We start from the raw sequence: 26,009 nt of genomic DNA on the forward strand, positions 1-26,009 counted from the left end.
AGTCATACTACTGGAGATGGTAATTGAATTAATGGGATTAAATGACATTAACCAGGGTGAGAATGGAGAGAGTTATAATATTGGGATGTAACTTCTGTATGGGTGATCAAGAGCAGATCAAAATCTTTAGAAAATCATTTCATTTAGGAAGAGAATCAGAAAAGGTCAGTATTGTAGGAGTCATGAGAGAAAGAGAATCTCACAAGTTCAGTAGTGTCAAAACCTAAATGATGATCAAGTAGGATTTAGAAAAGATCTTTAGAATTAACCGCTAAAAGTTAGTAGATAATAAATTTTTAAGTAACTTGGGGAAACTTTCATTTTTTGTGTGTCAGATTGTTAAAGGTTGAAGTGAGTAGATGTGAGGAAGTGGAAGAAACAAGTTTAGATAATTTTTTCTCTAACTTTGGACAAGAAAGAAGATTATATCTTGATGGGGTTCTATGGACAAGGGAAGGAAGAATATATTTTTTTATATTTTACATTTATATTTAGGATTAGGTCTGTCTTTGCCATTCCATGGTATAGTTTTGAGTTCTGATATTGGTAGACTCTTTCCCTTCTACTTTTTTTCATTATTTCCCTTGAGATTCTTGATCCTTTTGTTCCTTCAGATTAGATGGAAGTGTCTGAAGAATGAATTGAACCAGTAGTGAGTGAAGTTAACAGGACTGGGATTTCTTATGGAATTGTGATTCCCACCAAGGACTTCACTAGTCTGGAGAATAGGCCCCAGAATATAGAGGCATCTTCAGATGGGATGATAGTGAGGATTGAAGAAATCTGTAGCATGACTTGAAATTATATTGGCTTGATCTGCCAGTTAATTTTTGCAATTAATTATCTAGGTCTGCCTTTATTCCTGTAAATAGTGTTTTGTAGCTGCATTCATATAGACTTATTTATCTTGTTAGATAGACTCTCAAGTATTTTATACCTTCATATTCTGTTGTTCTTTTAAAAGGAATGTCTCTTTCTTTCTCCTTTGTTTATAGTATTCAGAAATATAGATGATTATATGACTTTAGTTTACAGCCTGAAACTTTGATGAAGTTACTGTTTTGCTTAATCTTAGTTGATTCTCTAGGATTCCGTAAATAAAGTGTCATCTTTGCAAAAAAAAGGGAAAAAAGATAATTTTGTTATTCTTTGCCTATACTTATTCCCTCAATTAAAAAAAGTGGTTTTTTTTTGGCTTCAGCTAGCTTTTTTCAATACTATGGAATAGTATTGATTAAATTGACATCCTTGTTTTGCTCTTTATCTTATTGGAAATACCTCTGCTTTTTATTCCCATTACATTTAGAACTGACTCTTACTTTTAGATAGGTTTTACTTATTTAAAGGAAAAAGATTCATTTATTACTATATTTTCTAGTATTTTTAACAGAAATGAGTTTTATTTTTTAAAATGTTTTTTCTTTGTCTTGTGATTTTTTTCTAATCTTATTATTAATATGGCCCACTCTGTTTATGATTTTATTATTATTGAACTTACTTTTTCTGCTAAAAATTCAGTTTGTCCACAATTTCTCATGTTTTTAGATATGTTATTATAGACATTTTTGTTAATTTATTTTAAATTTTGACGTCTTTGTTCATTTGATTTTTGGTTAGTAAGTTTCTTTTTCTCTTTTATTTGATTCATGTATCAGTTTTTGCTGCTGTTTGGAGTTTCATGCTGGTGAAATCTTAGATTCCTGAAATAAGCCTTGATATTTAAAAAATAATTCAGATAAGTTTGTTTTGAACCCATTGATATTACAAACAACTTAGAGTAAAAGCTGTTGTTAATTAACCAATTTTATTTTATAATAGGTAAAATAATCTTTGGATTACCATGTAAATTCTTTTGTAACAATTTTATTTTTTTCTTATGGCCATCACTTGGGGGGGTATTATTTTCAGTTCTTTATATTCTTGCTTTTTTTTTTTTTAGTTTTTTGCAATGGAGTTAAGTGGCTTGCCCAAGGCCACACAGCTAGGTAATTATTAAGTGTCTGAGGCTAGATTTGAACTCAGGTACTCCTGACTCCAAGGCCAGTGCTCTATGCACTGCGCCACCTAGCTGCCCCATATTCTTGCTTTTTAGATGTGAGAATTTTGTTTTTAAATTCATATCATATTTCTTGTAAATGCCTTTTTATGTTTTGCCAAATCTCTATAGCCATATTCTAACCATATTCTAAATTTTGATAAGGATAGTGTAATATTGCCCCGACCCACGGGACAGAAAAGTGGGGTGTCGAGGAGGACCCAGCCTGAAAAGGAATGGGTGAAAATAAGGAGAGTGAGACCCAAGGATGGTGGATAAGGTCTGAGTTTATTTGAAAAAGGTACATGCTTATATTTTGTAGAGAAGGAACAAGGGGATTAGCTTAGGGGTGGAGTTGGTATGCCTTGGCCTGAGAGAAGGGATAGTCTGTGGTCTGTTTGTTCTTGATAATGGAGGGTGAGGCCTCTTTCCTTTATCTTGGCCCTTGGTATGCCTGGAATTTTGTTTGCTCCTTTTATCTTATCTGACAGGGGGCTTCTTGGCTCCTGGTATGTCTGGAATTTGTTTTGCTCCTTTTATCTTATCTTATGGGGCTTCTTGGCCCCTGGCATGTCCCCCTTTTTTATTTTAAATTTATGGGCAGGATCCCTGTCTTAGGCTGTGCAACTTGATTTTCATGCTTGGTGTCCGTGACCAGGAGGGGACCTTAGCGAGGTCCTTGTTATCTCCTGTAGGATCTGATGTTCCCAAGTCATGGAGTCGCACTAAATCCCATCATTGGGTATCACTGCAGCCCTTAGGGGGTGCCTTTCCTTGAGCAGATGCGCGCATACCAAGGTGGGCGAGGTGTAAGAGCAGCAAACCTCAAGGGTTCCATTTGGAGGTCCTCACAGGACCCTTGGCTTTTCAATTGGTGATATAAGACCGAAACTGGTTTTCCAAGGGCTGAGTCAATTTGGGATTTGATAAAGTTGGTCAGTCTCCTGAAGGCCCATGGTCCAAAAGAAATTAGAATTAGGAAGCCAATTAATGGGCCTAGAAGGCTTGGGAGCAGAGTAGAGAGCCAGGGGGATGTGGAAAAACAATTTTTATACCATGCCTCACCTTTCTCTCTCTCCCTTTTTCTTTTTTCCAGGCTATCCTTAACCCTTTGCAGACTGTCTTCTACCAGGCCAAGTTTATCCTTAAAAAAACAGCATTCTTCCTTTAGTGCCGCGCAGAGTCCCCCCTGTTGTAAAAATAACAAATCAAGACCGCGTCTATGTTGTAATGCTACTTCAGCTAGAGAGGCAACAGAATCTTTTAGGTGTTCTAGCCCTGCTTGAAGTTCTGAGTTAGGTGAGGAAAAAGGGAGACAAGGACACAATAGTCCTTTTTCTCAAGGAATTGTTTGGTGTCCACAAAGGTGGTTAGTCCTGAGGAGCAGGCAAGATAGGTATTAGGAGGGGCTACAGCATATCTATAGGAAGTATTAATAAGGGTACTTTGGTTACATACTGTGTCTAGCTGAAGAGGGGGGAGCATTTGCGGGCCAAGGAGACAATTTCCCTGACCGAGATTTTTGCAAGAGTGAGGCCTTGGGATTCCCCAGTGCCCCATCTGAGGTCATCTGTTCTGTTGGAGTGTGTGATGTTCCCGAATTGAGCAATACCTTCATAGAAGGGAGGGGAAGAGGAATAGCAGATCCAGCATTCTTCCAATGAAGAATTCTGTATCTGGGTCAAAGCTTGCACAGAGGCATTAATGAGGGTAAGTATGATATGGGCAGTAGAGGGACCGCTAGCAGGGAGAGTGGGTCTATAAGGGATGGTGTCAAGGGAGACAGGGGTGCTGGGAGTAGGTTGGTCCAAGGGTCTGGTATTATAGATGTTAGCATTAGGCCCAATGGCCACCGGTTGGGAGGTTGTGGGGATGGTTTGGGTGAGTTTGATGGTGAATATAGTTCCAGGGTTATATTTAGACTTATATAATTGGAGTCCCCAGGTATATCCCTTTTCCCATCCGCGCGCCTCTTTCCCTTTCGCAGTAAACTGAATTTCCAGGGGGTTGCACCATTGGTTGTTAGTGTGGCAAGAATTCTGAGTGAGGCTATAGTTGGCGGTGACTGTTAAAAAGTCTGTTTCTGAGTGTTTTATCCAGTACCCAGTACCTGTTGTTTCACAACCCCACTGTTTGCAGAAATAATCTGCCGGTCGGCCGCAACGTGAGTGGGTCCGTGCATATCCGGGGCATATATAGAAGGATAGGCTGGCAAGCTTTCCTCTTTGGTCTTTAGTGAGGCATCCAGTGGGTCCCGCATATGGGCCCCACATCACACTCCATCCTGAATCGTATTGTGAGAGTTGACAAAGGTCGGGGTATAGAGGGGGCCATGGGGCGGTTGAATCTACTTTAGATGTGCTCCAAACACGGGAGCCTCGGGAGTCTTCAACGGACCAGGTATAGTTGAGTAGTCTGTATGAGCAGGATAGCGGTAAGAGCAGGCATAAGATGAGGGCCTTCATGCTGGATCCCTTATCTACAAGAGAGCACAGAGGGAGATTTCTCAGGGGGTTCCCTGGGTGGATTATGTAGTTTTACTAGATGCTCGGGCAGCCATCTAGCATTTTGAGCTGATGAATCATAAATACAGGCATGTCCTTTACCCCAGATAAGTACTGGGTCAGGTCCTTGCCATTTGTTGGAGATGGGATCTCTCCACATGGCCTGTGCATAGTTGTGTTCAGTAGTCGGATGCCAAAGGCGATCTGCTGCAGATTTGGCATTAGCATCAAGGGAGAGGAAATTGAGGACAAAGAGGGCATGGTTAAGAATGGTTTTAGCATTATTAATCTTGGGGTAGAGTGTCTCTGACCCTTTCTGTAATTTAGTAATCATGTTTTTGAGCGTTTGGTGGGCTCTTTCTACAATGCCCTGTCCTTGAGGGTTATAAGGAATTCCTGTAATATGTTTGATACCTAAACTCTGACAGAAATTACGGAAGGAGGAGCTTGCATATCCGGGGCCATTGTCTGTTTTAATGATCTTAGGGTTGGGGAGTGTAGCCAAGGCGGCCAGAACATGGTTAATAACATGGCGGATAGCTTCACCGCTCTGGGGGGTGGCAAAAGTAAACCCACTGAAGGTGTCGATAGAAACATGGATGTACTTCAGCTTTCCAAAAGGTGCATAGTGGGTGACATCCATCTGCCAGACTTCACCAGGAACCAGCCCCCAGGGATTGACGCCGAGGTGTGGCTCTGGGAGCAGGACAAGACACCCTGGGCACTGTTTGACAATTTGTCTTGCTTGTTCCCTGGTTATGCCAAATTTAAGCCTGAGTGTGAGTTTAGGTGGTGCAGCTTGTGGGCCCGCGTGGCAGCCTCTAGGGGACACAGCAACACAGGCTCATAAGCTACCCCACAGAAACCTGTTCCTTTTCCTAAAAATGGATCTTGAGTTGCCCGGTCCACTTGTGCATTCCCTTCTGTCAGGGGACCTGGGAGGTCAGAATGGGCATGAATATGACCAATGAAAAAGGGTTGACTTCTGGAAAGTATGAGCGACTGTAACTTGGCAAAGAGAGGGGAGGCATTGGTAGATGGTCGTATATAAGGGACAGTTTCTAAAAGGGGTACCGAGTGGGCAACGTAGGCACTATCTGTGTACAGATTTAAAGGATCAGGGACTGCCTCAAAAGCCCAGATGATCGCAGCAAGCTCTACAAGTTGTGCAGAGGTGTATGGGAAGGTGAGGGAGGTGATCTTCCCATTTACGCTCACTGCGGCTTTCCCAGATGCTGAGCCATCTGTGAAGATGAGATGGGCCTCCTTGAGGGGTGTCCTTTTAGTTATTTTGGGGAAGACTACAGGTGTTATTTGCAGGAACTGAATAAGTTTGTCAGGGGGGTAATGATTGTCTATGACCCCCGGGAATGAGATACAGCTCACAGCCCAGTCATCATCGTTTAATAGGAGCCAATTTATTTGTGATTCTGTGTATGGGCAAATGATGCGATCAGGTTCTTTGCCAAAGAGTCTTACTGCAGCTTCTCTTCCTCCTTTAAGGAGGTCAGCGGTGAGGTGTGGGTATGATGGGAGAATTTTGGTGGGGGTGGCTGGCATGTGTATCCAGAAAAGTGGATGCTTTTGCCAAAGCAGGCCAGTGGGAGAGAGATTTGTGGGAAAGAGCAAAAGCCAGAGAGGCTTTTCAGGGCTATAATATCCTATGTGTTGGTTTTTTTATGGCTTGCTCGACTAGCATCAGGGCTGAGCGGGCTTCTGGTGTCAAGGAGCGTGGGGAGGTGGGCTCTGGGTCTCCCTTTAAGATGTCAAATAATGGCTTTAATTCCCCTGTTGTTAGTTTTAAATAGGGTCGGAGCCAATTGATGTCTCCTAGTAATTTCTGAAAATCATTGAGGGAATTCAAATGATCAATACGAATATGGGCTTTCTGGGTCAAGATTTTGTTAGTAAAAAGTTCAAATCCAAGAAATAACTGGGGGGGTCGGGTCTGAACTTTTTCCAGGGAGATCCGGAGTCCTCTTATTTTTAGTGCCTCTATAAGTTTCTGAGAGATAGTTACCAATTCTTTTTCCGTAGGTCCCGCAAGGAGGATATCGTCCATATAATGGATGATATAGAGTGAGGGATATTGAATCCTAAAGGGGTCAATAGTCTGGGCTACGTACTTTTGGCAGAGTGTAGGGCTATTGGTCATGCCCTGGGGTAAGACTTTCCATTGAAAGCGTGGGAATGGGCCACCGCAATTGGTGATGGGCAGGCTAAAGGCAAAGCGTTTGCAGTCAGCGGGATGGAGAGGGATTGAGAAAAAACAATCTTTGAGGTCAATAACTACCTTGGTAAAACCTTCAGGGATGGCTACAGGCGAGGGAAGACCAGGTTGCATTGCCCCCATGGGGATCATAGTTTTATTAACCGCTCTGAGGTCATGTAAAAGTCGCCATTTACCTGAGCGTTTTCGGATGACAAAAATGGGGGTGTTCCAGGGGGACACAGAAGGTTTGATGTGTCCTGCATCTAATTGTTCCTGCACTAATCTAAAGGCTGCATCCAATTTAGCCTTAGGAAGGGGCCACTGGTCAATCCAGACGGGATGGTCATCTTTCCATGATATTTTTTCCGCCTGTAGTGCAGGGGGACCAGTGGCCCTTATAAAAAATGGTTTTCAAACCCTAATCCCGAGCGCCCTGTTTTTCCTGTAATTTGCAAAGGGAGCGGTTGACCTTGCTTTTCTTTTCCAAGGCCTTCTCCAGGGAGAAATCCTTGAGCAAGCATCTGGCTGGTTACTGTAAAATTAGGGCTGAACATAATGACTCCCATTTGGGAGAGAATGTCTCTTCCCCAGAGGTTAACAGGGAGGCCAGGGACTACATAGGGTCGAACAGTACCTACATTTCCTTCCTCATCTTTCCAGGGGAGCCATTGAGAACTTTGTAGGGCATTTTGAGATTGTCCTATTCCTTGTAGGTGGGTCATAGAGGGCTGAAGGGGCCAGGAGGGCGGCCAACTTTCTTTGGAGAGGACTGTGGAGTCCGCCCCAGAATCTAGTATGCCGGAAAAGATCCGGCCCTGAATGGCCAATTTAAGTGTAGGGCGTTCCTGTGAAATGGTTTGAGCCCAAAAAACATCTGAAGACCCTGAGTTGGAAGCTCCCCTCCTTTGTGTTACTGTTGAATATTGGGTTTGCAGGGGGAGCGGGAGTGCTTGGGCAAGGCGTTGTCCTTTCTGAATAGTGATGGAGTTATTAAGAGCGGACGCCATTATTCTAATTTCTCCTGTATAATCATTGTCTACAAGAGAGGGGTGGACATAAGGTCACCCAAGGTGGAGGAGGCGCGGCCAATTATAAGAAAAAGGAATCCCTGAGGGGGGGGGGCATAGACACCAGTGGGGATCATACTGGGACCATCCTCAGGGTTTAATATTGTACAGGAGGAGGAACACAAGTCCACCCCTGCGCTCCCTCTGGTGGCTCTGTGTAATGGTAGGTGGGCAAGCTGTTCCCCTAGGCTTGCGGGTTGGGGGTTGTTTGAGGGGCCCGGGGCTGGCCCCTCTTGCTGTTTCCCAGAAACGGGACAATGGGTTGGCCTTCAGCGTTGGTGGTGGATCGACAGGTGTTGGCCCAGTGCTTTCCTTTCCTGCATCTGGGGCAGAGGGTCTGTGGTTGATTAGGTCTTTGGTAAGAACCTCCTGTGTTGGTGTTGGTAATTGGGCATTGGCGGGCAAAGTGGCCTTCCTGGCCACACCTAAAACAGGTCTTAGATTGGTCAGAGTGCTGAAGGGCTGCCCCAACAGCTAAATGAACTGCCTGCGTAAGGGGCTCTATGTCTCTACAGAGTCTTATCATTTCATCTAAGGTTTTGTCTCTCCATTTTCCCCGTAAAATGGAGCGGCAAGTGGCATTGGCATTCTCGTAGGCTAAGCGTCTAACAAGCTGGTCATCAGCCACTTCCTGCCCTAGGGTCCTCTCTGTGGCTTCCAGGAGCCTGCTTACATATTCTGAGAATTCCTCCTGGTTTCCTTGGACGATTTTATTGAGGGGTGCAAAAGGGGAGCCAGTGTTGGGAAGGGCCCGCCAGGCAGAAATGGCATTACTAGCTGCCTTAGCAAGCAATCCAATCGGGAGACGGGACTGCCGGGTTTCACTAGCGTACTTGCCCTGCCCTGTGAGTTTTTCATAAGCTCCCTTAGAAGTTTTATAGGTAGTTGAAGCAATGGTTTGACAACGATCAAAAAAATCAGCCTTCCAGGTGAGGAACTGTCCTCGTGTACGTACTGCCTGGATGACCCTGAGCCACTCGGAGGGGAGAAGATGTCCTCCACGGGGGATGGGTTCTAGTGCGGAGAGAGTAAAGGGGGCATTAGGCCCATAGGTCTTAACAGCTGTATGTAAGTCTTTCAAACTTTTGAAGTGGATTTTTCTATAATTTAGTGATTTTTGTTCCCTTAGACTATCTGCCACTTCCCTTTCATCTTCCCTGTTCCTATTCTCCTCTTCCTCTTCTCCTTTGCTATGGGAAGACTCGGGGGGCTCAGCCTCTCCTGCATCGGGGTCACTATCATCTCGGCGGGATCTTGTCATGACAGGGAATGCCATCTGTTTTTTATAATTCATGGCAGCTCCTGCCTTAGAGTGTCTCTGTTTTGTTTTGCTTTCACTTCTGGTTTTTGAATTAAACTGGTTTTTTAAGAGGGGGATTTTAAGGGACCTTTGTAATGAATCCTGTAGGGCAGACAGCTCACCGGAGAGCTGCGCATATTGCGTTTGGAGCTCTAAAACCTCACGGAGTTCTTTTACTTGCGCGGATAGTTGCTCCTGTGCCTTATTGAGTGTGATCATATTAGGTCCCAGGGGCAGGAAGGCAGGGGCAGTTAGGTATGGAGGGGGAGCGGAGGCTAGGGGCCAGTCTGGGTTATTATATCTAGCAGCTTCTTCCTCAAGTTCTGCCTCATCGCCTGGGTCTAGAGGCTCTGAGTCTGGGTCCATCTCTGGACTGGACTGGAGATTCTTATTTCTTGTAAACACTGGGCAGGTTATGGGCTCCTCTGCTGGTGTTATCTCAGAAGGGAGAGGAGGATAGAGGGATTTGCTTGGGGGGATTTCAATAGCTGCTGAGGGAGATCTAGCTGGAGTTTTAGGGGGTTTCGCTTCCTCTTCTTTCAAAGACTTTATAGAGGCTGTACGCGAAAGAGGGCGAAGGCAGGACTCTGCAACTGAAAGAAGCTGTTGTTTTGTGGGGTCCCTGGTGGCGATTTCCACTATGTCTCTTATAAGACCCCAGTAAGAAAGGGCTGAAACAGGGACAGCATCGGGTCCTTCTATTTTCAATTTCTGATTAAGATCTCTTCCTACTTTCTGCCATTTGCCTGGGTGGATCTCAGGTCCTGTTACCAGAAACCACGGGCATACTTCATCTATAAAAAGGAAGAATCTAACAAGATCCTTTTTCTTTACTTTAATTCCCCTGTCTTTAAGTGCCAGTTTAAGGTCCCGTATAAAGACCTGTTCTTTAGACAGCTTGGAACCCATGAGAAAAGAATGAGGCAGACGTCACTTACCTGTTCGTGGGGCTCTCCGGAGCGATCAGAGGGGGTCGCGACGATTCTTCTTTACGGGGTCTGCCTGGCGAGGGTCTGTGCCTCGAGCCCCACGTTGGGTGCCACGTGCCCCGACCCGCGGGACAGAAAAGTGGGGTGTCGAGGAGGACCCAGCCTGAAAAGGATTGGGTGAAAATAAGGAGAGTGAGACCCAAGGATGGTGGATAAGGTCTGAGTTTATTTGAAAAAGGTACATGCTTATATTTTGTAGAGAAGGAACAAGGGGATTAGTTTAGGGGTGGAGTTGGTATGCCTTGGCCTGAGAGAAGGGATAGTCTGTGGTCTGTTTGTTCTTGATAGTGGAGGGTGAGGCCTCTTTCCTTTATCTTGGCCCTTGGTATGCCTGGAATTTTGTTTGCTCCTTTTATCTTATCTGACAGGGGGCTTCTTGGCTCCTGGTATGTCTGGAATTTGTTTTGCTCCTTTTATCTTATCTTATGGGGCTTCTTGGCCCCTGGCATAATATAAACTCTCAGGTAAATCTAAATTGATACTAGAGATAGTTATACTTGCATTTCTTAATTGTTTGGCATTTGGGAATTGAATAGATTAGATGAAGTGCAAAACTTGGAACCAGGGAGGTAAAGTTTCATTCCTGCTTCAGATACTTACTAGATAAATGTATGACCTTGGATAAGATGCTTAAAAACTCTCTCAGTCTTAGTTTCTTCATTTGTAAAATGGTTTTGATAATAGTTCCCTACCTCACAGATTTGTGATAAGGATCAAATGAGATACCATATGTAAATTACTTTGCACCAGATACTATATAAATGGTAGCTATTAGTAAGGTTGTGGATTTTTTAAAATTTTGAGCCAGTTTTTTCTTGTGTCTTCCAATTTCCCAATTTTATTCTATAACAGGATTCAATATTTTTAAACAGTAGTTTTTTTAATACCATTTATTTTGCACACATATTGCTGAGACAGATCTACTACTAGTCCTTTCCCTTTAAGGACATACTGTAACCAGTTCACTAAGCAGTTCATTAATCAAATTGGCAAAGTTGGAAATTCAAAGGGATCCATTCTCCTCTCATATACCTCAAAACAATGACGTAAAGAAATACCAAAGCGAAGAAATAAGAATAAATATTCCCAGAGGATGATAATGGGGCCTATGATGTGTAAAGAGAACTCCTGGATGAAGAAATTCCTTATACCAGTTTCACTGACATATGTATATGTCTCCTTCTCTCCTCTAAAACTGCCACCATTCATGTACACAAACTCTCACCACCTTAGGCCTTGACTACTGCAATAGCCTGCTGGTTGGATCTATCTGCTTCAAGTCTTTACCCACTTCACTTCATCTTCCATTGGACCACTAAAGTGATTTTCCTTAAGCTTTTGACCTTGTCACCCCATAGTCAATAAATTCCAGGGACTCTCAATTGCCTCTAGCATCAAATAAAAAATTCTGTTTGGTATCCAAAGTCCTTCATAACCTACTCTCTTCCTGACTTTCCCGTCTTGTAACTTAACTTACTCTTTAGTCTAGTGACAGTGACTTTCTTGCTGTTCCAAGAGCAAGGTTCCAGGCATTTTTTTCTTGACTGTGTCCTGAGCTTGCAATGCTCTTCTCCCTAGCTCCTCATACTGCTTTCTCTGGTTTCCTTTGACTTAACTGAAATTCTATTTTTTACAGGAAATCTTTTCCAAACATTCTTAAATTCTAGTGCTTCCCTCTTTTAGTTACTCTTTATAATGTATATAGTTTCTTTGTTCGAATTTGTTTACTAGTTTACCTCTCCCCCTCCCCTGAATTCTTTTGTGAACTCCTCAAGGACAGTGTCTTTGCTCTTGAATTCCTAGTTTCTAGCATAGTGCTTGTGACATAATAGGTACTTAATGCATATTTATTGAATGACTGACTAGTGCCTTTTAACTAATATATAGATGTATATTTATATACATATACTATATACATATATAAAACTTTATTTTTTGTATAGTTTTATAAATCAACTTATCATTTCACTCTACCTCTTCAAGAAAACACCTACCTTCACACTCAGGACTAATAAGAAATAAGTTTCTGATACTAATGAAGCTGGATGATACTGCAAAGTGGAGGAGGAAGGGAGGGGAGAAAATGACAGAACAGAGGTTTTCATCCCCCTTTTTACACGTTTGCATATATACATATGTGTGTGTGTGTGTGTGTGTGTATAGAGCAAAGATGTATCTGTATATGTGATTAAGACTAAAAGAGTCAGTCTCCTTTTACACTTTGATTTTAGTTGAGATTTAGAATCCTAGACTATCCAAGTTCGCATCTATGTGTTTTTTATAGATTTTTCCTTCAGGGAGTAGTTATTAAAGGGAAGGCATTTACTTTATCCATAAGAAACCTTGCAGTGTCTTCTCTCCAGTAAGACCACACTTGCTTTTGTTTATTTAGGATGTGTACTACTAGTTGTTAAAATATGAAATATCTCAGTACATATGAGATATTTATTAAAATTTCACAACATTGTAATTTCTTGCAAAATCTTTTATCTAGTGAGTATAATGAATTAGTATAGATGCTTATTTCAATGTTTAGTTCTGCATCTTGCTTTAGGCAAAAGCCTTGTGCCTTGGTGGACTATAAAGTCTGAATGTGCAGCCAATACTGACAGCTTTTGGACTTTTTATTGGTAATTACACAGATGGTAAAGAGTATTTTAGCTAGTGAGATGTTTTTAGAAGGAAAATAGTTGGCAAAAATAATTTATGCAGTGAATAACATTCAATGTAATGTCTCTAAATGTTTCTTTACAAAGATATAATATTGCATTATTTCAGTGTTCATTCTAATGCTATCTAATGATTCTTTCTTTTGACAGGCCAGAGAAAGAATTGATTATAGCCTTATAGATTTGCAAATTGACTATATTTGTTATTACTGAAGACTGTTTGGGTTTTAATTTTATAAAAATTGCCTGTTTTTCAAAAATGTGAAATTCTTCCCATCCCTTTTTAAATGGCAATATTACTTTTTCTTTTTCATTCTTTATTCCTTTATGGCATGGAGATTGCTTCAGTGTATAATTTCTTCTTCTTCCTATCAGTTGACATGTTTACTTCTGCTTTTATCCTCCTTTTTCTTTCTTTGTCTTTAAAAAATGGTTTTCATATACAAATAAATAACCTTCCTTTAGGCATTCCTTCAGATATCACTTTGATTTCTATATGAAGTGATGAGATTTTCAAATGAGTTAGTTCAGTGCCTGACCCATAGGGTAATGCTTATTTCCATCTTCCCTTATAATTCCTTCTCATTTCAGCTTTTAAAAGTAATCTCAATGTTTATGAAATATGTGTGAATGGATACATGATATTGAATACACATATGCACACATGTCTTAAGCATTTGTAGTTATGATTATATATGAATATAGATATTTATATATACATATTCACACACACATATATATGGCTATACTAGAGATTTAATTCTTTTATAGTATTTGGAAGACAAAAGGAAGTCAGTCACAATGATTCAGGTTAAAGAAATCTTTTAAAAAATAAATAGCCATTTTTCATATTGGAGAGTTCTACTTAGACATCTGCTACCCTAGTTCAGTCCCTTATCACCTCTTACTTTGATGATTGCAACCACCTACTAATTGATTTACTTGCCTCTGGTCTCTTCCTTTGTTTAGTATATCCTACACAATGCTGCAACTTTTCCTTAGGTGCAGATTTGACCTAGTGACTCCTGATTTGATCTACTCCAGTGACTTCTTTTTGGTTGTAAGGCAAAATATAAATCTTCTGTTTAGCTTCTAAAACCTTATGCAACCTGAGCCTGTCTTCCTGACCTCACTGGATATTATTTTCCCTCATGTGCCATACTTGGGTACCTGGCATATGATGTGTGCTTAATACATATTTGTTGATTGACAGCTTTTTTTTTTTAATGACAAACTCTGTACTAAAAATAAGGAAGCTTGTTGACAGGGGTTAATTTATCAATGCATTTTTATTTTTTTTTGAGATTTTGATGAACTTGGTGACCTGCATTTTAAAAAAAATTTCCGATTTAAAAATAATTGGAAGATACTAAACATATTTTTAGAGAAAAGAACTAATGAAGGTGGGGAAGAGATAGTAAATTAGAATACTATCTTAGAGAAAAGGAAAGAAATGACATAAAAGACTTGTAGGGATAGGGCTAACTTTGACAAGGATCCTCATCCTTTGAGAGTGGAAGGAAATATGGTCTGTGTCACCTAGCTCCCCTATCATAAGATGAGAGGAAGTCAGTCTCAGTTTTAAGTGAAACAAAGAAAACAGAGCATGCAGGCATTACACCAGTGACTTTTCCTTTGATTCTTAGAAAAATTCTAGAATGTATTATTAAGGAAATGGTTAGTAAATATTTAGAAAATAAAAGAGTGATAAGAGACAAGAACAGTGTGACTTCTATAAGAACATGCCACACTAATCCATGACAATTATTAAACTTTTTGATTAGGATAATTATATTAATTGCTTATTTTACAAAGTACTTGATAAAATCTCATGTAATTTTGTGGAAAAATGGAGACAATAGGTAAAATACAGATAGGTATATTCATAATCGATCAATTGATCAGACTTAAAGAGTACCATTCATGGAAGCATTTTTTTGGTAGCAGTTTCCTGGGAGAATCTGCTTTATCTTGTGTTCTGTAACATTGAGTATTCAATAACTTGGATAAAGATTGATCAACTTTGCAGATGACAGGATTACAAAAGGTATTAACGGACTAAAACATAGGACCAAATCTAAGGGATAGAAATTTAAGACTGAAAAATGTAATACTTTTACGATGAAAAATATAGATTCTTTTACTTAGGTTCAAAAAATCAAGTCTTATATTGAGAAGATATAGATTTGTCTGGGGAAATCTGATGGTTTTTTAATGAACTTTAAGCTCAATATGAATTAACAGTATAATCTGATAGTAAAGGAAGCAAATTCAGTCTTTGGCTGCATTAAGAGAGACATAACTCTAGGAATAAAAAAATTCTGGTCGCCTTTATTCTCTAGTCAGGACAATTGTTTTTGGTTGTCAGTATCCTAGTTTAGGAAAAACAAAACATTAATAATCTGGAATAATTATAGCAGAAGGCCTCCAGGTTGCCTGATTTTATATTATATTATATTATATTATATTATATTATATTATATTATATTATATTATATTATATTATATTTATATGATTTTCGGTTGTTGGAATTGGGAATATTTATTCTGGAGAAGAAAATGTCAAGGAAGACAACATGATAATTTTTTCTTTTAGGCTTTTTTTTTTTTTTGCAAGGCAAACAGGGTTAAGTGGCTTGCCCAAAGCCACACAGCTAGGTAATTATTAAGTGTCTGACACCGGATTTGAACCCAGGTACTTCTGACTCAAGGGCCGGTGCTTTAACCACTACACCACCTAGCTACCCCATGATAATTTTTTTCAGGTATTTTAAACTCATTTGGAAAGAGATAAAATTTCCTGAATGATCTTAGAAAACGGAACCAGGAGTGAAAGTTTTAAAGTTTTAAAGAAGAAAATGATGTTTAAAGAAAGACTTCCCATTACTTAAGATATACAGGAGTGGAAAGAATTGTCTCAGGAAATAATGGATTCTTTGTCATCTGAGATCTTCATACAAAAGTTGAATGACCACGTGTTAGAAATGTTGAAGGTTTTTTTCCTTCTAGGTTTGGTTCTCACTAGATATCAATGAAGTTCCTTCAACTCTAAAATTCTGTTCCATTGATAGAGCCATACATAGCCATACAATGTTTTTTGTTGCTTTAAATTAGTGTTTGTAAAGATATTTAGGTAAGAGAGGCATATATTGAACCTTCTTTGGGATGTTTCTGTATACTTTTTTACATGGTTAAAATACTCAGTTTTTCATAATAATGTTTGTCCTTCATTTTTTTTTTTTTTTGGCAAGGCAATGGGGTTAGATGACTTACCCAAGGTTACACAGCCAAGTAATTGTTAAGTGTATGAGGCTGGATTTGGACTCAGATCTCCTTACTCCAGGGCCAGTGCTCTATTCACTGTGCCACCTAGCTGCTTGTCCTTCAATTTTGAAGACCACCAAGACATCAGGGAGGTGATGCCATGACAAGTATGTGAATTGGATTGAGTGAAGGGATGCAATGCTAAGTCACCAATCTCACTTTCTCCTCCAGAGCCATATGGATCCAGTGACCAGATATGAATCAGGATGACTGAAAATGACCCTGAATGTGAGACAATCAAGGTTAAGTGAATTGTCCAAGGTCACACAATTAGTAAGAGTCAAGTGTCTGTTGGCAGATTTGCACTCCTCTCCTCCTGAGTCCAAGACCAATGCTCTAGCAGCCCTACTCAGCTTTTGGAGGTTATTTGACTTCCCATAGAAAGCATTTCTTAATTGGAGTTGTTTTCAGCATATTTTGCAATTTTTATTAGAAATTTGGATGAAGATATAACTTTGATATTTGTACCTGATAAGCCAGAAAGGGTAGCTGATAAAATTAGATGACAGTCAATATGTATTTATTAAGCTTCAATGTAACATCCATAGATCTGGAATGTGGGTCTGTACGTCTTAAGATAAAAGGAATGGAAGAATATACAATCGTCTTATGGGGTTAAAGGAAAATAAAGCTATATATAATTAAAAAAATCAAATTTATTCCTATTTTTTTGTTTGTTTGCTAATCTCTCAAGTCACTCACATTTTAAACATAGGAATCAGTAGTATAACTATAATAATAGTATCACTTATGTTTCTGCTTTCATTGATTTTCTATGTTCTAATCACCATTCTCCACTTGCTCAGATTCCTTGATTTTCCTTTATGAGAATATGTTCATCTTATTAACTAAGCCAACAGAGATGTAAGATACCAAATGACTTTTTTCCTAACCTCTGTATGTGTCTTCTCCAGTCCTATATTTCCTTCTTGGGAATCATTTTTTTAAATATGATTTTTCTTTATTTTTTCCAATTGCATGTAAAGATAGTTTTAAGCATTCATTTTTGTAAGATTTTGAGTTCCACATTTTTTTCTACCTCCTTCTCTGTTCTGCTTGACAGTGAGTAATCTAATATGTGTTATTTATAAGCAACTATGTTAAAGATATTTCCATATTAGTCATGTTGTAAAAGAAGAATCAGGACAAAAAGAAAAAAAAACGAGAGGGAAAAAGTTTAAAACAATTTAAAAATTGAAAATAGTATGCTTTGGTCTGCATTCAGACTCCATTGTTCTTTCTCAGGATGTGGATTGTATTTTTTATCATAAATCTTTTAGAATTGTCTTTGCAAGGGCAAAGGTGGCACAGTGGATAAAGCACCAGCCCTGGAGTCAGGAGTACCTAAGTTCAAATCCAGTCTCAGACACTTACCTAGCTGTGTGGCCTTGGGCAAGCCACTTAACCCTATTTGCCTTGCAAAAAAAAAAACCCTAAAAAAAAAGAATTGTCTTTGCATTGTACTTCTGAGAAGAGCTAAGTCTATCATGATTGATCATTTCACAATGTTGCTAATAATATATATATAATATTCTTCTGATTCTGCTCATTTCACTAGTTATTAGTTCATGCAAGTCTTTTCTAAGACTTTTTTTAATTCTTCCCACTCATGATTTCTTTCTTATAGTACAAGAGTATTATAGCACATTCCTGAATCACAGTTTGTTCAACCATCTCCAATTGATGAGCATCCCCTCATGATGAGCATCCCCTCAATTTCCAGTCCTCTGCTACTCCAATAAGAATTGCTATGAATATTTTTGTGCATGTGGGTCTTTTCCCTTTATTATGATCTCTTTGGAATATAAACCTAGTAGTGGTATTATAGCTGGATCAAAGAGCAAGCAGTTTATTGCTTTTTGGACATAGTTCCAGATTATTCTTCAGATTGCTTATATCAGTTTACAACTCCACCAACAGTGCATTAGTGTCCCAGTTTACAGTGCATTAGTGTCCCAGTTTTCCCACATCCCTGCCAGTACTGATCATTTTCCTTTTTCTGTCATATGGACCAATCTTTGAGGTGTGAGGTAATACTTCAGTTATTTTAATTTGCATTTCTCTAATAATGATTTAGAGCATTTTTATATGACTATAGATAGTTTTAATTTCTTCATCTGAAAATTGTCCATCATATCTTTTGATCATTTATCAACTGGGGAAATGACTTTGTATTCTTATAAATTTCATACAGTTCTCTATTTATTTTAGAAATGAATCTTTTGAGGGGTGGCTAGTTGGTGCAGTGGATAGAGCACCGGCCCTGGAGTCAGGAGGACCTGAGTTCAAATCCAGCCTCGGACACTTAGTGATTGCCTAACTGTGTGGCCTTGGGCAAGCCACTTGGCCCCATCGCCTTGCAAAAAAAAAAAAAGAAATGAATCTTTTGGGCAGCTAGGTGGTGCAGTGGATAGAACACTGGCCCTGGAGTCAGGAGGACCTGAGTTCAAATCCAGCCTCAGATACTTAATAATTTCCTATCTGTGTGACCTTGGGCAAGTCACTTAACCCCATGGCCTTAAATAAATAAAAATTTAGAAATGAATCTTTTATTAGTAACAATAGCTGTAAAAATTATTTCTGGGAATAATTTTTGACTCATCTTTCCCTTCTCCCATCTCAATGTGTGCAGTCCTTCAGGAAGGCTTTTTTGAATGTATTTTTGGTATCATTCTAATTTATTCTTTCTGCCTATTCTTAATATTCACTATAACTTCTTCTTGAGAATAGTCTAATAGATTTCTAATTGGTCTTCCTACTTCCAGTTATTGTTCTAATCCTTGGTTCTTTTCCCTCTTGATAGTGAGTTAGGAACTGTTTTGAACTGCTGGGTTTGGAAAATGAGTGGTGCCCCTGCTTCTTTTGTCTTGGTTCTTTCCTTAATCTTGGTCAATCATATAAATGACCTTCTGAACTTCCAGAGTCCCACCACCAGCAGGGTTCAGAACAGGAAACACCAGTAGAAGGGATATGGAAAGCCAGTGCCTCAGCTGTCTGCAGAGAGTATAACTATGGAAGATCTTTTTGAAAGCTATTCCTTGAAGATTTTGGGATGATTCCTAAAAGTGCATAAAGGGATAGAAGAAAGTGTTTTACAATCTTTAAAATTATGCATATGTTTCTATGACAAATGGTAATAATGATCATTACTCCTGGTTAATTTACATTTGGAAGAGAGTTTTCTCCCTGCAGATGTGACTTTTTTTTTTTTTTTGGACAGAGAAATGACAACAAAGACATTTTGATTACCAACTCCCTGGCCATTTTCCACCATGACTGTACTTCAGTCTTTAAACTACACCACCAGACTTAAGCCATTTAGCACCAGGCTATCACCCAGCAGCTATTTTCTGACCTTTCCTTACTGAGCCCCTGAATTCCTTTTGGGAATCTTAAAATCAATGCTACTCTGGATCAATTGTCTCTGGAAAGGGCACGTCTGTAGAACTCTACATTGTTTCAGAATTTTGAATTCCAGACCTTAATGCTGTTCATTGCCCTCTCTTACTTGTGCATGTTATCTTCTCTGTTGGAATATAAGCTCCTTGAGGGCAGTGATCGTCTTCCTTACTTATAATAAACTACAAGAATTGATTTAAGAGGACATAAGATTTTCTTGTCTCTCTATGGTCTGGCTTCTGGCCCCATTATTCAACTGAAACTTCCTTCTCCCAAGTTAGGAAATTGCCAGATCCAATCTTAATCTTTATTAATCTCGATCATTCTACAGCCTTTGATGTTGTACCTTTGATTACCCCAACCCTTTCTTGGTTTCAGTGACACTCTCAATCCTGGTTTGACTTACTACCCATCTTACTATTCCTTCTCAGTTATCTTTGATGGATTTCTATTTGGGTCATGTTTCCTACTCTTAGATGTCCCACAGGGCTCTGTGCTGGGGAGTTTCTGTTCTTCCTCTCCTTTGCTATATTTCACTTGGAGATTTCTTCACCTTCCATGGATTTAATGATCTGTTGCTATACTGATGATCTACTTTTAAACCCCAGTCTCCCTTCTGACCTCTACTCTTCTATTTCTATGACATCTTAAACTCAACATGTCCAAAACTGAATTCATTATCTATCTTCCCACCCCCACCAATCCTCTCTTTCAAACTTCCCAATTATTTTTGGAAGTTACCAATGGAAAAAACTTTTAAGAGTCCCTTGGATAGCAAGGAGATCAAATCAGTCAGTACTTTAAGAAATTAACTTAGAATGTTCACTGAAAGGTGAAGCTGAATCTTAAATTCTTTGGACACATGTTAAGTAGACTGGACTCCCTAAAAAAGACCCTGATGTTGGGAAAGATGGAAGACAAAAGAAGATGATGATAATAGAGGTGATGGATAGAAAGAATCATGGAAAGAATGAACATGAACTTTGACAGACTTGGAGAGAGAGTGGAGGATAGAAGGGCCTGGTATTTTGTGGTCCATGGGATTATGGAGTTAGACATGACTGAGCATGTCTAAAAAAATTTTATAAATATGAGTATAGATTAAAAAGCAAGGATGGCAAACTACTGCCCAAGGGTTGAATCCTGCCTTTCTATGTTTTTTTTTCCTGTAAGAATGGTTTTTACATTTTTGAATAATACAATAAGACTTTACTTAAAAAATCCAAAAACTGTTCTTAGCTCTTGGACGGTATGTACAAAAGTTGACCTCAACTGCTGTTTGCTGGCTCTAGAGCTAAAGGAATCTAGACGGTTTAGCCTAGATAGGAGAAGACTTATTTAAATATAATTTTCCTCTGTGCTCACTTGCTCAACTCACACTTACACTGACTGATCTCCACAAGGATGACTATTACTACTACCAGGATTTTGAGGATAACCTTGTGGGTGGCTATCTTTCTAAATACTAATTCACAAGCCTTCACCATTGTACTTGCCTTTAATCAGGTAGCAAAATCTGATCTTTTATCAAAGACATTCACTCAAATGACACAAGGGTAATAATTAGAAAGCATTTTCCCCAAACAATAGTGACCTTTTATCCCATAAATATACCTAGTGCTCAAGAGTGGGTAAGCACAAACTTAAAAGTACATTGGTAGTAAGTCACATAATGGACATAGAAGGTTAGGTACTTCACAGTTCTGAAACTAAAGCCTTTTGATGATTTTATTTCCCCTCTAGAGGAACTTAATGAAATTTACTGTGAGCTGACTAGTGGATTAACCTGGCTCTTCTTAGTGGACAATTTCTCACTGTATCAGTGGATTAACTGTAATTTTTCCTCTTAGGATGAGGTGACTCATTGGGCTCAGTCAAACAGGCCATTTGGTGCTTGGTGTCTGGTTTGATTCTTCATCATTCTCTGATGACTTTGCATTGCACCAGGCAGATTGCTTGACTGAAGCCTGACATCTTTGCTAGACAGATTGATCTGTTTTTTTCTACTCATTTTTTGATAAGTAGCCAATCTTTTTTTCTGTTGGCTGGGCTGAGGTGAGCAGTTGAGCAGCTGAGCAGCGAGGTTTCACCTTGGCTGTAATATTGTCAGCCTCTTTAAGTAGAGGCAACTATCATTAGCTTAGTGTCAACCAAAAAGTCCTTGCCTTTCACTCTCTTCTTCAGGCAGAAAATGAGAGACTTTTGTTTCCTTGGTCAGATTCTCTCTTAAGCTATTTCATGGGATTTCAATTCTGTCAAATGCAGTTAAGGTATTCACATCTCACAACCTTTCTAGGGTTGAAATATCTGTTTTGTATCTTAAGTCTTTCCCCCTTACCTTTCAACATTTCTCCATCCTTTGGTTTCTGCAGATGTTGGCCTTTTGCTGATGTCACACTGGGGCATTCTCCTGATATTAAAATGAATAAAGTCTTCCAATAGTTGAAGGTTTTTTTTAATTGAAGTTACTTTATCCTCCTGTGAGATGGACTTAAGAAAAATGAGCGCAAGTTACAGAGGCAGATTTAGACTTTTTTTAAAGAAAAATTTTGTGCTAGACTCTTTCATTAAGTATGAGTTCTGCCTGAGGTGTTATTTGTGAGTCAGTTCTAGAGATTCTTGTTCAAGTATAGGTTGACCTGCCTTTGTTCCATTGCTGTACTAGGTTCAGTAAGAACCCTTTTAACACCGGGACAGCTCATGCATGGGGCATTAGGATTGAGTTAAATCAAAAATCCTGAGGTTTAGCACTGAAAGGTCAGTACAGGAATAGCCTTCTGACTTGAAATTTACAAGTGAATGTTAAAACTTTGTAATTTAGATGTTATCTAAAGTTTCAGGTGCTGCATTTTAGTCTTTAATTTTAGATGTGGGATCTGTTTAAAGATGAGACAAGTGCTACTGAGTAACTGGGTTATTGGTAGAAAAAAAGGAAGGAAAGTACATGACATTATGCTAAATCTAAACCCTTTAACAAATCTTAACTCATGATCCTCTCAACAATCCTAGGTGCTAATATTATCTCCATTTTACATTTGAGGAAAATGAGACAAAGCCTAAATGACTTGTCTGATATCACAGAGGTAGTAGGTGTCTGAGGCTGATTTGAACTCAGTTCTTCCTAACTCTGGGCCCTGCACTTCCATGCTGTGCCACCTAGTTACTCACAGTTAAAATAGGAAGTATACATTTAAAAAAAATATTTTCTTCTCTTGTTAATATGGAAGTAGAAAATCCATTGGAAGCCAGTAAAGAATTTACCAATTGGAAACCAGTAAATATTTTGGCCCTAATTATTTAAACTTTAGGGAATATGAGCAAAGGAAAAAAAATTTATGCAGTAGGGTTTCCATTTTTTAAATTTACCTTGAGCACAGCAGGATATAAATTGTCAAATGTGTGATATTTTTTTAGAAGTTCATTTATACTCTTAAATGAGTTTGTGATCTTCTGCAGTGACCAAGAATCATGAGACAAAAAAAAAATTATTCTGTTTTCACATGATTGTATTACTATATGAAAAACTGAAATCCTATTGTTATCATGGATGAATTACTAAATGCAAAATTAGTTAAATCATCCTTTTGAAAACTGAGATTTGAGAGGCAAATAGGTGATGAAGTGGATGGAGGACTTACCCTGGAGTCAGGAGGATCTGAGTTTAAATCTGGCCTCATATGCTCAATACTTACTTAGCTGTGTGACTTTGTGCAAGTCACTTAAGTCCATTGCCTTGCAAAAATAAAAAAAAGAACGAGGATTGTGATGATTTAAGCATTTTATAAGATTTAAATTTGATTATTAGAGAAGACTGTTAGTTGCCATATGGGTGCTCACTTCAATTACCAACTAAATTTTAAGAATTGTCTGAGCTAGAAGCAGAAAAAAGGGTAGGTGTGGGGGTGGTATGGGAGAGATCAGTTATGGCAATTGTGGAGAGCAGAGAAAGAATGAACTTAAATGGAAAAGTAAGAAATCTGGTTTTAATATGAGATAGTAACTGTTATATAAAAAGTTTGAGAAGTAATTTTTATTCATCTATAGTAAAAATTGCTTTTTGACACATTTCTTATGAGAAATAGTTCTGCCTTATATTTATTTGATATTTTTTTTTTGGCAAGGCAGTAGGGTTAAGTGATGCCTACTGTCCACAGATGGGTAATTATTAAGTGTCTGAGGCTGGATTTGGACTCAGGTACTCCTGACCCCACTGTGCCACCTAGCTGCCCCAAGATAATTTAAATGAAAGTAATTCAGTTTCCTGGCATGATCCTGGTCCAGGTATTAGAGGTTAGAACAGTGGCCATATAACCCTTCAATTTGTTAGCTAACCTAATATTTCTCTTTTCCCACAATTTTTTTTTCAGATAAGGCATAGATTTTAATTCACAGGTTGTTTCAAAAGTTCACGAATTACAAAATGCTCACTGGTTAGGTTCTTTAGTAAGGTAAAGAAAAGAGTTCATAAGACAATAAATTTAAGCACACAAGAACTTTGGTCTGGGGAAACAGCACAATTAAGAAAGGGGGGTGAGGGAAAGGGACCAGCCACAAGACAGTGATTGGGCTTAGATTAATATGGATCCAGCTGCAAGATGAAAGTAGTGGTTCCGTTTGGGGATGATGGTTTTTATTAAGCTTTCTTAATAAAATGGCACACCTTCCTTCATGGTGGGAAAGAGGGCCTCTGATAACTTTCTTTCCAAAAAACTATTGAGGTTGCTCTAGCAATGCATGTGTCAATTCCATCATTAATGTGTCCATTCCTGAAAAGTATATTGCCAAAGCAAATGAACTGGTCCACAGCATTTAAAATTTCTCCATTTGCTGTAATTGTTGGTTCCACATAAAGATAGTGAAGTGTTTTCTTGGTGTTAATTGTTAGGTCAAAATTAGCAAAAGCAGCAGAGAATTAATTCATATTCTGTTGCATTTCAGATTCAGAGCAGTCAATCAGTGTACAATCATCTATGAACAAAAAGTTACACACCAGCTCTCCTTCCCCTTTCTTCTTGACTTTTAGACTGACTATAATTTGCCATCAGTTTTGTAGCAGACCTTGATGCCACTTTTGTTCACACTGAAGGTACCCTCAAGCACTGCTGAAAACAGGGTTCTAAAAATCATGGGGGGAAAGCACAAGACATTTTCCTTCATCCAAAAGCTGCAAGGATGCCATCTGAATCTGTATTAAAATATGGCCAATTTCTCTGGGGCTGTTAAATTTTGCCATGATTTTCCACAAACCTTCTCAACCAAAAGTATAAAAGGTCTTCAGATCCATGAATCTTCTGTACAGACCTCTGTCCTGTTCATGGCAATTCTCATGGAGATGGTCAGCAAATACTATATCAACCATTCCAATCTGTATTAAAATATGGCCAATTTCTCTGGGGCTATTAAATTTTGCCATGATTTTCCACAAACCTTCTCAACCAAAAGTATAAAAGGTCTTCAGATCCATGAATCTTCTGTACAGACCTCTGTCCTGTTCATGGCAATTCTCATGGAGATGGTCAGCAAATACTATATCAACCATTCCTCAGCCCTCTCTGAAGATACATCATCTTCCAGGTGAAGGATCAGCTGATTAAGGGGGGACTCTGGTAAGAATTTTTCTTACAGTGACTAAGAGAGAGAGACACCCACTGAGCCTGTAACCGGGCAGCCTTTTCCATTTCCTTCATACAGGCTTTCTTGATCTCTTGGAGATAGCTTTCTCTTGCCATATAATCTACAAGATTTTAGTCAGTTTTTTAATGAGCTTTGGATCCTCTGCCTTGTAAATCTCTGCTGGAATGGAATTAGAACTAGGTGCTTTGTTATGTAAGATGAACCTAATGGCATTCAAATCTCTTCTTCAGTTCAGGAAGAGAGAGATTGACTTCAGCCTGAGGTTGGCCAGTGACCTCAAGTATTGGTTGATGACATTCTATTGGTGGTATTCACCCATCATTCTAGGATCATATCCTTATTACTGATCAGTTTTGCTCCATCATTGCTGAGGCTGGATTTGGACTCAGGTACTCCTGACTCCATATAGATAGATGAGATACATTCTGCTTCTTTGTTCCAAAAGTAGCCTTCAGGGCATCATAAAAGCACTTTTGATTTGTATTGTCAATATAAAACTGAATTTCATCTGCCTTCTTACTGAGCCAAGAATTTTATCTTTCTCTAAACTTTATTTGTGCTTTGGACTTAAATTCTGCCTTCTTAGAGACAGATAAACTATCCTGCTGGTAAACCCTGTGGAGTTCTTGTTCTGACCCAGAGTAAATGAACCATTTACATACACCAAATCTCTACAAGCTTCCCATTTTCTTTCTGTTCTACTGTTGCCAAATGTTCTTTTAGTTCATTTTTTCCTCAAAGTCAGCAACATATTCTTCACACATAGAGAAATTCTCTTATATGTTGGTCTTGCCTTGAGATCATTACTTTTTGTTTTTTTGTGAATATTTATTTTGGAGGGGAATAAGTCTATAATCAGTCTACCATTGTGTGCCA

The 26,009-nt window shown here is 39.0% G+C and overlaps 1 protein-coding gene across 7 annotated transcripts in view; it reads left to right on the top strand.

Moving 5' to 3' along the window:
• The window catches only part of ATP9B (ATPase phospholipid transporting 9B (putative)), a 487,939-nt gene that overhangs the window by 104,457 nt on the left and 357,473 nt on the right, over positions 1 to 26,009 (top strand). For 2 of the 7 annotated variants that reach the window (XM_074204077.1, XM_074204078.1), the window contains exon 1: positions 9,844 to 16,207. The exons of the other annotated variants lie outside the window; for them this stretch is intronic. Coding sequence is in view for 1 of the 2 variants with exons in the window: in XM_074204078.1 (XP_074060179.1) it covers positions 16,201 to 16,207 (7 nt within the window). In the remaining variant the exon portion in view is untranslated. Of the gene's footprint in view, positions 1 to 9,843; positions 16,208 to 26,009 lie in introns of those variants that run through there. 7 annotated transcript variants of the gene reach the window in all.

Source organism: Macrotis lagotis, chromosome X (assembly GCF_037893015.1).
Source record: "Macrotis lagotis isolate mMagLag1 chromosome X, bilby.v1.9.chrom.fasta, whole genome shotgun sequence".
In the NCBI taxonomy this organism is placed as follows: domain Eukaryota; kingdom Metazoa; phylum Chordata; class Mammalia; order Peramelemorphia; family Peramelidae; genus Macrotis; species Macrotis lagotis.